This window comes from Garra rufa, chromosome 25, assembly GCF_049309525.1.
Source record: "Garra rufa chromosome 25, GarRuf1.0, whole genome shotgun sequence".
NCBI lineage: Eukaryota > Metazoa > Chordata > Actinopteri > Cypriniformes > Cyprinidae > Garra > Garra rufa.
The window spans coordinates 15,251,061-15,266,483 of NC_133385.1; the positions used below are offsets into that span (position 1 = coordinate 15,251,061).

Below are 15,423 nucleotides of genomic sequence, written 5' to 3' on the forward strand. Positions count from 1 at the left end.
CACAACTGTATCCAGCATTGATAATAAATCATGGCTGATGAAACGGCTGATGAAAATTAAGCTTTGCATCAGAGAAATAAATTCTATTTTAAAGTATTTTAAAATAGAAAACTGTAATTTTAAATTGCAATAATATTTCTAAGTATTGCTCTTTTTCCTGTATTTGTGATCAAATAAATAGAACTTTGATGAGCATAAGAAACCTTTAAAAAAAAACATTAAAAATCTCACTGATCGCAAACTTTTGAACGCCAGTGTATATTGACTTCTAAAGCCACTTTTTAGTAATGGTATATAGATAGTTCTTAAATATATAATTAACAGCTTCTCAAACATTTCTAAAGAAGATTTGTATTTCTATAGAAGATTTTACACAGCTTCAGTTTCATCATGAAAATCAAAAGAACTTGTGGATGGACTCCAGTTGATCATTAATTTATCTTCTAGCTTTTTCTTCTAGGTTTTTTTTTTTTTCATCTCCGCATCAAAAGCGTGCAAAGAGGAAATGTTTATGAGCAAACATGTTAAACAAGTGCAGGAGATGTAATGAAAAACTTAGGAAACGAACGCTACTTACGCTACAATGACCTGTGGCAAAGGACAATTAGGTTATGCTAATGTCAAATGCTGCGTTAAGTTGCTCTGATTAGCCTTTAAGATTTTGCAAAAAGATTTTATGTGTGCAAATCATAGGTTTAAGAGGAGGTGAGCTGGTAAAAAAAAAAAAAAAAAAAAGAGTGAAAGACCAGTTCATGTTCATCATTTTAAATGGATCTGACAGCAGCTAGGGGCTAAACGGGCTGCTAATTGCCTAGCCGTCTCGCAGCAGTGTCAAAAGGGGAAATGTGGAAGTAAAAGGGAAAAAAAAACATCATCTAATCTTCTCTTCCAGTCTGTCTCCTCTCCTCAAGTAACATCATTAAGGGCAGAATATCATCAAGAGCCTGCATCCTTGCTCCCGGAGTTATTTACGCTGGCAGCTGGAATCAATTATGTATATTGAATACATTTTTTTCCTCATTGGCATTTGTGAGATGTTTATTTGCACGAAGCACTCTCCGCTCTTGTTATTAGAGATGTTTGCGTGAGCGATTACATCAAAGTATTTCTTTTAGCATGAGGTTGGAGACTTGCTTGCGATGAGCATGATACTTAACATGGATAATCACCAACTGCCAATTCTGAATCGTGAACAGTGGCTTGAACAAAACTCTCAGACCAGATAAGACTGATTCTGAGGAGGATAATTGAAGACATGAGTTTGCCTAGTAAATTATTTAGAGGATAGGAACTTTTTAGTATGTACACCACCAAATCCTGTTGAGTGCAATGTTCGGCCTAATTGATCTACACTACAGCATGTGGTTAATTACTGTTACCATGATTGCTAGAAAATTACCAAACAAGTCTTTTAAAGGGGTAGTTCACCCAAAAATGAACTAGGTGTATATGACTTTTTCTTTCAGATAAATACAATCAGAGTTATATTAAAAAATGTCCTGGCTCTTCCAAGTTTTATAATGGCAGTGAATGGGTGTTGAGATTTTGAAGTCCAATAAAGTGCATCCATCCATCAAAAAAGTACTCCACATGGCTCCAGGAGGTAAATAAAGGCTTTCTGAAGCGTTTCAATGCATTTGTGTAAGAAAATATCTAGATTTAAAACTTTATAAACCCTAATGTCTATCTTCCGCTAACTGTTGAACGCATTCACCAGAGAGAGAGCAAAACAAAACATGCGGTCACAAATTAGAAGGATTTGTAAAGAAAAATGTCAGAGGATTTCAATATAAGCCAAGAGGAGACTGTTTTCACTTTGCTGTAAACAAAACTTGGTGAGACTAGCATATTCTCAGCTGAATTCCATTGGAATGCCACTCTCTTATGGGGGCAGCCGTGGGTGTAAGGGGGCAGCCGTGGCTTAATGGTTAGAGAGTCGGACTTGTAACCCAAAGGTTGCAGGTTCGAGTCCCATGTCCGGCAGGGATTGTAGGTGGGGGGAGTGAATAACCAGCACTCTCTTCACCCTCAATACCACGGCTGAGGTGAGTCCCTTGAGCAAGGCACCGAACCCCCAACTGCTCCCCGGGCGTGTGTTCACGGTGTGTGTATGTTCACTACTGTGTGTGTGCACTTGGATGGGTTAAATGCAGAGCACAAATTCCTAATATGGGTCACCATACTTGGCCTCACTTCACCTCCTTTCCTTCCTTTTCCTTTCCTCTTGTGAACATGCAACGACAGTTAGTGGAAACTAGAGATTACGGTTTAGCGTCTGGTGTGAACGCCCCAATATACACCTAGGACGGCTTGAGGGTGAGTAAATAATGGGCTAATTTTCATTTTGTCTAAATAACAGATTTTTTCTTCTTTCTTTTTGGGTGAATGACCCTCATATCACTCTGGTGTTAAGAATAAGACATAATAAGTCAGATTAGCATCAAAAAAAATTAAATGGCAATTTAAAAGTGACAGCCTGGTCAAACTAATTTGTAGATTTTTGGTGAAAACAATTTTTTTGCATTAAAATGTTGTGCTAAGTGTTTAAATTATTCACCTTTGTGTTCAAATGTGGGAAGAGCATGAACACAAGCGTATACAAAGATGCGTTCCGGGAGAAGTTGCTTTTGCATTTTAAATATTTAATTATTTGTGATTTCTTGAAACCCGAAACCCTAGAGTGTGGCACTCCAACATATTTTCATATGCTAAAAGGCCGGAGTTACCACACATTCACAGTGGAGAGTGAGTGAATGTTAAAAACCTGAAACTTCTTAGAATAAGCTCAGAAATTCCCTCTAGTGTCAGGTTCTGCCACGTCACCTTAATAGTAAAGGTGAGTGTTAACCGCTAATGAGAATCTCCATTACCAGTCTCCATTAACCGGTAGAGCTATAATAGGGAGGAAGAGGAGGTTTGAGGGGCTCTTGTAAGGGAAAGGAAGCCCTACTTATGAAGAGCCAAGTAAAGATACGTGCATGACGGCAGCAGACTGAATGAGGTAAAGCAAGTCTTGACCAGATGGAGGGTGTTGGGGGATGTAATTAAATTTTCTGGCTACTTCAGCAGCATTATTTGATCATTTTAAAGCAGCCCTTGGGGAGGCACTTTTTATGTGGAACTGGCTAGAAAAAACATTTGGATGGCAGTGTGAAAGTCGCCCATGCTAGCATGCCATCGCTAGTAATACGTTCCTGCAGATGTCAGATCAAAAAACTATCTTTGGTGATTTATTTTCCTTTTTTTAAGTCTGGCATTGACCTCACATTGATTTTGCTTAAGCAAGATGTGAAAGTGATACTCACAGTCTTTGAATCCCAGTGTACAACTCCATGTCAACGTCCCTCAACGTCTGCAAGCCCGACCAGTTCTCAATGTGTCTGTAAACAAATCCAGAACATAGAATTATAAGATATTCATCTACAAATTTCCAATGTCCTGTAAAGTAGTCAAATTTGTTGTAATTGGTTCAAAACAAGAGCATGATATAGATTAGAAATGCACCAATATTAAAAATCTGATAATAATTGTTACAGCAAGTAATTGATAAATTGCTCATATTAAAATGATATACTACTATGTCTAAAAAAAATAAATATATATATATATATATATATATATATATATATATATATATTAAAATCTTTATATTAAAAAAATTTTATTAAAAAATTAAAAAAATTAATTAAATACACCAAAATAAAATATAAAAAAGTTAAATAAAATTACATAAATATGATAAATAAATACATAAATAAATGAAATAATAATATTAATTTAATTAAATCTAAAATAAACAAAATACAAAAAAATAAATAAATAAAATAATAAATAAAACAAAACAAAAAAATAAATTAAATATAAAATTTAAAATTAAAAAAATTAAAACATTTAATTAAATTAAACCAAAATAAAAAATAAAAAAGTTAAATTAAATTAAATATAAAAACTAAATAATAAAATACACAAAAAAAAATCTAAAATAAATTTATAAATAAATTTAATTTAATTAAATATAAAATTTAAAAATAAATAAATAAACCAAAATATACATAAATAAATAAATAAAACTAAACAAAATAAAATAAAAACTCTGTAATATATGCTGATATAATACCACTACATTGTGCATTCCAATAAGATTTTCTTAGCATTTTTACTGGCCAAACACACAACAGACAAGGAACAGGAGATGTTTGAAGCCAGATTCGGACTTTCATCACCCACATAACCCATGCACTAACCCCTAGGCCATGGCTCCAACTTGAACATTTGATAAAGCCCCCAAAAAAAAAAAATTAGATCCACAGAACAAAAATAGACAGCATTCATGATATTTATCCAAAGCAACCCAATACTGATGCCAGTGGTTGACTGAAATAACTAGACCTCTTCAGAGCAGCTGTGACAAGAGCCAGCTGGCATCACCGTTTTGTGAATTAGCACCCATTACAACACAGACTCTGATTAATAAATGTTTTCAGAAGTTTCGCCAACGCCATAACTATGTTTCCAGAAGTTTCCCCAGTTCAAACACTTTGGGCATCCGCTGCTAAACGCTGATAAACACAGCCGCTCAGAAGACAACAAGGGCTTGCCGACGAGCAGACGAAATGAAAGTTTGAGTTTTAGTGGAATATTAAAATGTTCAGCCTTTCATGTCAATGCAGGTATAAATATTACAAACAGACTCTTAAAAATAAAGACTACAGAAGAGGGATTTCATAGCAAAGCCATAGAAGAACAATTTTGAGTTCCCCAAAAAACCTTTCAATCAACAGTTTTCCACTACAAAGAACTTTTGTGCAATGGAAAGGATCATGATGCCAATAAAGAATCATTGTTTTTAAAGGGAACCCCGGGTATTAAGACTTGTATGGCTTGGTATAACGTAAATTATGTCTCTTTCTTGAAATATGTAGTGGAAAACCCATGAAAGATTTACATTATTTCAAAAATCCACATTGTTCTATACATACTTTGGACAATGTGGGGCGCCATTATTTCGATGATGCGAAATGGTTGCACTTGGTGAGCTAATGGCGATATCTGTTGCTATTTTTACCGCAACACAACTCTGCATACACAACTTGGAAAATAAATACTGACCCCACATTATGTGGCCTTTGGTTGTAATTTTCAGTTGAAGGGCAACAAGAGAAGCAATGCAAGTCTTCACTGCTTTCCTATCAATAAGAAGAGAAGAAATGACTGGGAAGATGCCTGTGGACGAATAAAACTCCATAAAGACCAGCGTCTGTGTTCTCTCCATTTTAGCCCTGATGCCTTTAAGGCTTTTAGTAGACCACAGCTACTGAAAGAGCTTAAAAGATTGATGTTACTCAGAAAAAAAAACACATTGTTTTATACATATTTTGGACTATGTGGGACGCCATTATTTCGATGACGTGAAATGGTTGCACTCTGTGAGCTACTGGCGATTACAGCAACACAACTCAGAATACACAACTTGGAATATAAAATATTGATACGACCCCACATTGTTCAGCTTTTGCTTTAAATTTTCAGTCGAAGGGCAACAAAAGAAGCGATGTAAGTCTTCACTGCTTTCTTAGCGATAAGAAGAAAAGAAATGACTGGGAAGATGCATGTGGATGAATAAAACCTAAAGACCAGCGTCTGTGTTCTCTCCACTTTAGCCATGATGCCTTTAAGGCTTTTAGTACACCACAGCTACTGAAAGAGCTTACAAGATTTACGTTATTTTAAAAAATCCACATTGTTTTATACATATTTTGGACTATGTGGGGCACCATTATTTTGATGATGCGAAATGGTTGCACTATGTGAACTACTGGTGCTACCTGTTGCTATTTTTACCGCAACACAACTCTGCATACACAGCTCGGAAAATAAAATAATAATATGATGCCAAATTGTGCGGCTTTTGGTTGTCATTTTCAGTCAAAGGGCAACAAGAGAAGCAATGTAAGTCTTCACTGCTTTCCTAGCAATAAGAAGAGAAGAAATGACTGGGAAGATGCCTGTGGACTAAAAAAACTCCCTAAAAACCAGCGTCTGTGTTCTCTCCACTTTAGCCCTGATGCCTTTAAGGCTTTAAGTCGACCACTGCTACTGAAAGAGCTCACAAACAGCAGAGGCAAGAAATGCTAGATGCCATCTTCGCAGGATATAAACATGCCAACACTTGTCATGACGCCAAAGTCACTGAAGAAGTTTCTCAGGGTGGATTTTGCTCGATATTCAGGGCGTTTAGTCTCCTTGTGGGGAAAATCAATGGTGCAGCATTTGGTTTAAGTTTACGATTGTATTCATCGCCGCCTACATGCTTTTTCAGTAGCTGTGGTCATCGTATCAGTATTTTATTTTGAGTTGTGGTAAAAATAGCAACAGGTAGTGCCAGTAGCTCATAGAGTGCAACCATTTCATGTCATCGAAAAAATGGTGCCCCCCTAGGCCAGAATATGTATAAAACAATGTGGATTTTTTGTATTAAATGCTCTACTACATATTTCAGTAAAAGACATGATTTATGTTATTTTAAACCAAAGTCCACAAATAATAAGGACAACATAGCTAAAAAAACACACACACACACACACACACACACACACACACACACACACACACACACATACATATACATATATATATATATATATAAAACCCAGAAGCATCTGTGAACAAACAATGCTTGACTCCCTTTGCTTGTTTAACAGCAGATGGTCATTTTCCATTCAAAGCCAGTTATCAGAAGCATAACACCAACATCAGGATCCAGACAAGTAATTAAGTCCACATTGGCTGTTCAGACAGAATCTGTCATACACTAAACAAAACCAAAAATTAGCCTGGACAGACCCATCCATCGAGATTTTCAGACCTCGAGGACAAAAAAATGCACGAAAAAACACATTTCTCATTAAATGACACTTATTTTAGTTTAATTTTAGGGTAGACAAGACATCTATTGTATGTGTTGAAAGTCTTATAATGGTGGTGTTCAAACCAATGCACACATTTACAAACAGCTAATCAACTTTTTGTACCGGAATGCCAGGAAAATCTGTTTTTCTAATCAGTGCTGTACTGTGAAATGTGGTTTTGGAAGCCCTTTGGTTTGAAGGACCCTCTTTGGCTGCAGGAAAGTGTTTTCCAGTGTCAGTGACGGAGGGTTTTAGATGAACAGCAGGAGGCTTCTGCCTCACCAGCATCTGTCTTTAGCTGGCACATGTGCCATAGAGGACAGCCTGGAGACATATGTGGATATACTGTACCAGGACCTCATTATAAGAGTAAACAAACATCAATGAGAAACGATTGAAAAGAGACTAATGGACTGAAAATAAAAACTGAAAAATATTAAATATAGGAATATGCAAAAATAATAAACAGAAGCATAAAAGAAGCATGCACTGTTATTTTGCTATTGGCAAAAATGCAGCCAGTTATTTGATTTGGTTTATGTGTTTGAGCAACACCATGTCATGGATTTTGCCATGTCATGTAATATATATATACATAATTGTTTTGTTTTTTTGTTAGTAGGCAACATATATAATTACGTTTATTTACATTTTTTTTTTTTAAATATACTTTTCATACAATAATTTTATTTGCACCTAATTTCTATTTAAAAAAAACAATGCATTAAGAGCTGGGGGTGAAAACTTTTAGAATTTGACGATCTGAGTAATTTTGACTTTTGTCTTCTTGGAAACATGCAAGTATCTTCTGTAGCGTCTAAAAGGCAGTACAAATGAAAAAAAAATAAATAAATAAAAAAAATAATATATTTAAGCTAAATAAGAAAATTGTACACATCTTCATTCTGGTCAAAAGTTTTCACCCCCTGCTCTTAATGCATATTTTTTCCTTCCGGAGCATCAGTGAGCGTTTGAACCTTCTTTAATAGTTGCATATGAGTCCCACAGTTGTCCTCAGTGTGAAAAGATGCATCTTAAAATCATACAATCCAACCAAAAGAACCTTCCGTCAACAAATGTGTCAGTAATTTTATTGAGGAGGTGACACTGACTGTAACCCACCAATTACTCATTGTCTGGTGCTCCCAAATCATGTTCCGTCTCACGATTTACGACTAGTTTAAATTACCCACAATGCAATTACACCTAAGCTAATGAGAAAGCGTTTAATTGAAGAAGGCTGCCACACTCCCAGGAGCTTTTGGCTTGTCAGCTATGCAAATTCACGCACTTGTAGTTTGCTGTTGTGGAAACGTGATTCTCAGAGGTCTCCCCTCTCGTCCGTTGACAGGAAGTGCCGCTTGGCACCTGGTGCCCAACGGATCAAGCTGGGTAGGCCATTTTGCGACACTCCTAAAGGAATCCAAAGTCTTAATCGCTTATTTATCTCTGGCACTTAACAACAAATGATTTAAAACTTCTGGGATTTGCCACTGTGTCATGCTCTCGATACTGTCAGTTCAATCATTTGGCGGTTCAGGCGCTTCTCTCTCCATCTCTCTCACGATCACTCACTCGCTCGCACATACACACACCCAGATGCTGTTTTTCTTGACACCGCGGTAAGCAGCTGCACGACACACATCTCCGATAGCTGTGCCCGGGAAATTATGAGCCGCCCTCCATCTGTTGCTAGCATCAGGTTTTCTGAGCTCGGCTTGCACATATTTACATCAGCCATAGAAATGTAACAATGTCCATATCTGGTTCAAACATGTCAACCGTCTACACTTGATCTGTGTATGTATGAGTGGGCATATGTGGGTGCATTTAGGTGAAAAACAAAGCATATCCTGTGGAGAGATGCTTCGAAGCACATCCCAATTGGTTACTATGCAGAAGTATCATAAATCATAAATGATATTTATTACAGGTAGCTGAACTGGGGCTCTCTAAGTTTATAATCATGTGGGTCTTATGATATGGCAATTGCACTAAACCAATTGCATATATACTGATCTTCAACCATTTTTTAAAAGTTAAAAGGTCATGTGATTAGGCAAATCACATGCCAAAAATGTCAAACCAGTTAAGATTCATTTTTATGCAAACATAACATTCTGTCATCATTTACTCAAACTCATGTAGTTTTAAATCCTTCTTTTTTCTGCAAGGCAAAAAAGGAGACATTTTGAAGAAGTTTATAGTGACTATATAGTATAATGTAAATATCAAGCAGTGTTGTTATTCTAAAACTAAAAATATACAAATCATTTGTTCATTAAATTGTGTTAATATATATATATATTTATATATTTATATATTTATATTATACATGAAACAACTTATATAACTAAAATGAAATTATATTAAATTGTGTTCATTAAAATAAATAGAATAAAACATTACATGAAAAACTTTGATAACTACACAAAAAATAAATAACAGCCAAATTAAATTAAATTGTGTTAATTAAAATAAATAATACAAAAATAAAATAAATATGATATGAAAACCTTAGATAACTAAAATGAAAATGAAAAATAAAATAAGTTAAAGTACTACAATTATTAAAAATAATAAAATGAATTACAGCTATATTAAATTTAATTGTGTTAATTAAAAAAAACAGAATAAAATAAATATATGAAAAATGTAGATAACTCAAATGAAAATGAAAAAGGTTTAAGTACTAAAAATTACTAAAGATAAAACTGAAATAAATTGCAGCTAAATTAAATATAATTGTGTTCATTTAAATAAATAGAATAAAATAAATATTATATGAAAAACGTAGATAACTAAAATGAAAATAAAAATAAAAACGTTGAAGTAGTACTAAAAATAATGAAAATGAAACTGAAATGAATTACATTATTAAATCGTGTTGATAAAAAAATAATTTAAAAATATATGAAAAACTTAGATAACAAAAAATTAAAAATTAAAAATTTGAAGTACTAAAATTACGAAAAATAAAACAAAAAATATTAAATTTAAGTTAAATTGTCTGATTTAAAATAAATAGAATAAAATAAATATTATATGAAAAACAACTAAAATGAAAAAAAAATGTTGAAGTACTGAAATTACTAAAACTAAAACTGAAATAAATTACAGGTAAAATAAATTAAATTGTGTTAATTAAAAATAAAATGAAATAAATATTAGATGAAAAACTTAGATAACTAAAACAAAAAATAAAAATGTTTAAGTACTAAAATTACTAAAAATAAAACTGAAATAAATTACAGCTAAATTTAAAATAATAATAAAAATAATAAAAATGACAAAATAACAATTACCAAAACATAAAACAAACTAATAAAATACATTACAGCTAAATTAAATAAAATTGTGTTAATTAAAAATATATATAATTTTAAAAAATTACATGAAAAACTTAGATAACTATAATGAAAATGAAAAAATAAAGTACTAAAATCACTAAAACAAACTAAAACAAATTATATTCTAAATCATGTAAATTAAAATAAACAGAATAAAACAAATATTATATGACAAACTAAGATAACTAAAATGAAAAAAAAAAATCTGAAGTGGTAAAATAAATAAAAATAAATAAAACTGAAATAAATTATATCTAAATTAAGTTAAATTGTGTAAATTAAGTTAAATAGAATAAAATAAATATGAAAAACTAAGATAACTAAAATAAAAATAAACAAAAAATCATTTTAAGTACTAAAATGACTAAAAAATACAACTGAAATAAATTACCGCTAAATTAAATTAAATTGTGTTAATTAAAATAAATAGTATAAAATTCATTGTATATGAATAACAGATAACTGTATATAAATAAAATAAATTGAAGTATTAAAATTACTAAAATTTAAAAACTGAAAAAACAGTTACAGCTAAATTAATTTAAATTGTGTACAATAAAATAAAAAATAAAATAAATACTATATGAAAAACTTAGATAACTAAAATGAAAATAAAAATAAAATAAGTTTTAGTAAAATTGCTGAAAATAAAACATTACAATTACAGCTAAATTGTGTTAATTAAAAAATAAGATATAAATAATTTAAAAAAAATAAGTGAATGAATAAAATAAAATAAAATAAAATAACAAATCTTAAATGTAAATGACGGCAATGGCAAATATACAGTATATATATATATATATATAAGTTAATATTTTTTTTAATTTCAGGGTGAACAAAAATCATACAGACTCAGCTATTTTTTAGCTATACAGCTATTTTTGGTCATTTTTGAAGCTTGACAGCCTCAGTACCCATTCATGTTAATTATATACAAAAGAGCAGCACGAACAGTCTTCAAAACATCATCTTTTGCGCTACACATAAGAAAATCATACAGGTTTGAAAAAACACAAGGGCAAGTTATATCCAGTTACCAGCCATCAGGATGACTTTTCACAGTTCTCTGAGCACATATCAGCATTTCTTTAAACGCTGAGTAGATTCTGCAGATTGCGCTTAAATTGAAATTTAAAGACATGTAGCAATCAAAATTTGGAGGGAGAGCTTGAGGACGGTGATGGGCTAGACAGATCCGAAAGTGTGCGCTGGGTTTTTACTCCTGTGACTAACTGACACATCGACTAATTGATGGGTCCATTGATTTTGCTGTGCAGTTTCTAAATGACCAGTAATGAGTCAAAGAGCACACCCAGAGAACAAGTCCAAAGAACAAGTATCTAAAGGAGACGCGTCTTCCTGTGGCACCCGTACACTTCCAGACCCATTTTGGCCCTCTTTAGTCATCATATCATAACACATTCATAAAGCTTTATGGAAAGCACACATAAAACGATCTTGTAAACAAGCATTCCTGGGAGGATTCATTAAATATGCGTGACGGTTTTCTATAATAAACATTCGCGAGAGTTAAAAGCTTCCACAGACTGCCGCAGAATGACTTGAATTAAGCACAATTGGGTTTACTGCAGAGATTTAAGCATTACTTTTATGGTCAAACTGTCGCTTTGACACTTCAAGCCTGCCTTCAAAACAACATGCTGCCATAAAACATCTCAAACTCAAATGGTTTATATCGCTGTCATATAAGGAAATGGTTATTGTAAAAGAAGCATCACAGTTTTCAACCATAAAATGAAGGCTGTTTTCCATATTCCGAGCTCATAACATTGCCTTCTCAGCACTCAAAAGGAGATATTTTGCAGAGTGTCCAAGCTGCTCTTTTCCATAGTCTTTTGGGTTTAGAAAGACACAAGGATGAGGAAATTACAAATGCATTTTGTAAACAACAACAAAAGCAGTTATCTAAGAGACAGGTCCCTTCAGAAAAGCGAAGTCCTACCTTTTGTGTTTTTCCACCAAAAGCTAATATAAGATACTTGCTTTTTGTGAATAACAAAACAGAGCTGCCGCTAACACGATAAGCATGGCTTGTTTTAAGTCTCCAGTTAGGATAAAAAACTTGCAAGAACATGAAGCGTAAGACTGACACAAGCGCTTCAAATTTGCATCCATCACTAACCACACAATTCATGCCTCCCATGTTCATTTAAAATGTTAAAATGTTTAAAATGCATCTAAGCTCATAATGCATTGGAAAGTTATGGTAGAGCAAACTGCAGAGGACTTAAACTTTTGATTTAAAACATTTCAAATTGAAAACTTCAACAACAAAAAAAAGAAAGCAAGCCAACTTGTTCTGTTCTGTATTTGTTTAGTTTTGTTCCATTTTGCTCCCTCTTTTTAGTTTTAATTCATTGTTCCATTTTATTTTGTTCTGTTCCATTTTGTTCTGTTTTGCTTTGTTTAATTTTGCGTTGTTCAGTTCAGTTTCGTTTCATTCTGTTTTTTTCCCCCTAATTTCATTTTGCTCTGTTCTCTGTTATTTAGTTTCGATTCGTTATGTTTTATTTTGTTTTGTTCTGTTCTATTCTGTTTTGTTTCGTTCTGGTTTATTTTGTTTTGTTTCATTTTGTTCTGTTCTATTTAGTTTTTGTTTTCTGTTCAGTTCTGTTTTATTCCATTTTGTTGTTTCCTTTCGTTTAATTTTGTTGTTTTTTTGGTTCATTTTGTTCTGTTCTCTGTTCTTTCATTTTGTTTAGTTTTGTTTCATTTCGTTCTGGTCTATTTTGTTCTGTTTTGTTTCATTTCATTTTGTTATTTTTGTTTTGTCTAGTTTTGTTCAGTTTTGTTTCATTTTGTTCTGTTTTGTTTCATTTAATTCTATTTTGTTTCCTCTTGTTTAATTTTGTTGTTTTGTTTTGTGTTCTGTTATGTTTTCTTTTGTTTTGTTCTGTTTTGTTTTATTTCATTTTGTTTATTTTTTTGTTTAGTTTTGTTTCATTTCATTTCATTTTGTTCTATTTTGTTTTGTTTTGTTTTGTTTAATTTACCTCTGTTTTGTTTTATTTTTTTCAGTTTTGTTTCATTTTGTTCTGATCTATTTTGTTTGGCTATGTTTAGTTTTTTAGTTTTTCTCTGTTCATTTCTGCTTTTCTTTATTCCATTTTGTTTTATTTCCTCGTTTAATTTTGTTGTTTTGTTTTCTGTTTCATTTAATTTCGTTCTGTTTTGTTTTATTTCATTTTGTTCTGTTTTATTCTGTTTCCTGTTGTTTAATTTTGTTTTGTGTTCTGTTTCATTTCATTTTGTTGTTTCTTCTTGTTTTGTTCTGTTCTTTAGTTTTTTGTTTTGTTTTTTTGTTCAGTTCATGTTGTTTTGTTTAATTTTGTTGTTTTGTTCTCTGTTCTGTTTCTTTTTGTTCAGTTTTGTTTCATTTAGTTTTGTTTAGTTTTGTTCTGTTTGTTAATTTTGTCAATTTTTTTGTTTTCGGTTCAGTTCTGTTTTGTTTTATTATGTTATGCTCTGTTTTGTTTTATTTAATTTTGCTGTTTGTTCTCAGTTCTGTTTTGTTGTGTTTTGTTGTGTAAAAAAAAAGATATATATATATAACATTTTTACAACGGCACTATAAAACAAATATAAAGGCTATAAACTAATATACTATAAATAAAATAATATGTACAGACAATAAACAAAACTATCATTGCTAATACTAAAACTATCTGCCTAGAAATGGAGAGAGAGAGAAAAAAATAACAACAAAAAACTGTGCACGAGTTTGTATGTACAGTATACGACCTCTGGTCCGGTTCATAACAAATTTGCTGATGCTCATGAGAAAGATTTTCATCAGGCCAGGCCTTTCCATTGCACACAGGAGGATTTCTTATGACATTATATTCCACAGTAACAAATTTACCTCTGACACGCTGCCTAAAAACCTAGCTAGTGCGTTTTCCGCCTAGAGCACAGATTGCTCTATGAATGGCTAAGGAAGTACAGCACCTCCGAAAACATCTAGTTCCTTTTCCAAAATGGCATCGCAACAGGAGGGATTGGTCTAAGTTTCATAAATATTCCAGTATTGGAGATCTGCATATGCTCTCTGTTTGATGTAGGGAACCTGAGAGACGAAGCAGAACGCTGGAAGACCGCCAGCTCTAAATCTTCCCTTCACTTCAGCTTTAGGTGAAGAATGAATACAAAGTCATGGTGAGTTACTGAACCATTCCAATAATTAACTTCATGTAACAACACGCTGGCGTAGCGAGATCTGACAACCCCACAAAACTTGACTTCTCTTCCTATTGTTGTTCCTTCCCGTCTTTCCTCGCATTCGTCAACGTGACAGATGCACTGCTAGAGCTATAGAAGTCCAGATCATTTATTTTACACATCAATGACCCAACTTCTTCACCCGCTGAAAGGAAATGCTAAAAAATAAACAAGCTAGACATCAAACTCCTCGCAACCATATTCTAGCATCCATGGATGTCTGCTGATCCGTCCGGGACCGTCCTTTGATGATATATAGGAATATAATACACTTGTTGACACATTACATAAGCAAAAAGTCATATTTTATGAGGCAAACCTTACATTTCTTCCACTAACCTTTATAATATCATTTTTATGTCACTGGTTCACGGTGTATTTTTGTTTAGATTTTAAAAACAACAAGTGCTGGAAAAAATAGCTGTTGCCAAAGTTTGCGTGGTTCGTGGCTTCTCACCTCGCTAAAAGAGTTTAGCAAGAACCTCAAATGGTCAGACTGATGTCTTGCCAACAAATACAGCCGAAGTGTACAGTATGACATCTAGACAGTGGAAACTCTGACCACCAAGTCAACAAACAGTTTTAGCTAAACTGACCTTCTGCTTTGCAGCAGATTTTGCTGTAAAGGGCCAGATTCTTCGCCCACAACATTTGAAGCATAAAGCAGAGATACGTTTACATTCATGCAGTACAAAGACATTTTGACGTTACTAAGTTTATAAAAACTGAAACTAAACCAAAATATATTTTCATGACTCCAACACAAAATAAAGTAAGTTAAATAGTCCAAAACTATTTTAGTGTTTGACCCATGGTATATTATAAGACTTTTAATAATACTTTTTATATATAATTTTTATATAACATTTTTTTAATAACATATAATATTTTGATGTATTAGGTCAGCTTAGCTTAAACAGTTT

The 15,423-nt window shown here is 32.7% G+C and overlaps 1 protein-coding gene across 1 annotated transcript in view; it reads right to left on the reverse strand.

Moving 5' to 3' along the window:
- LOC141301258 (NT-3 growth factor receptor-like) overlaps nt 1-15,423 on the reverse strand; it is a 110,592-nt gene that overhangs the window by 63,189 nt on the left and 31,980 nt on the right. Inside the window, exon 2 of the mRNA XM_073831514.1 lies at nt 3,306-3,380. Within this exon, the coding sequence (XP_073687615.1) occupies nt 3,306-3,380 (75 nt within the window). The remainder of the gene's footprint in view (nt 1-3,305; nt 3,381-15,423) is intronic.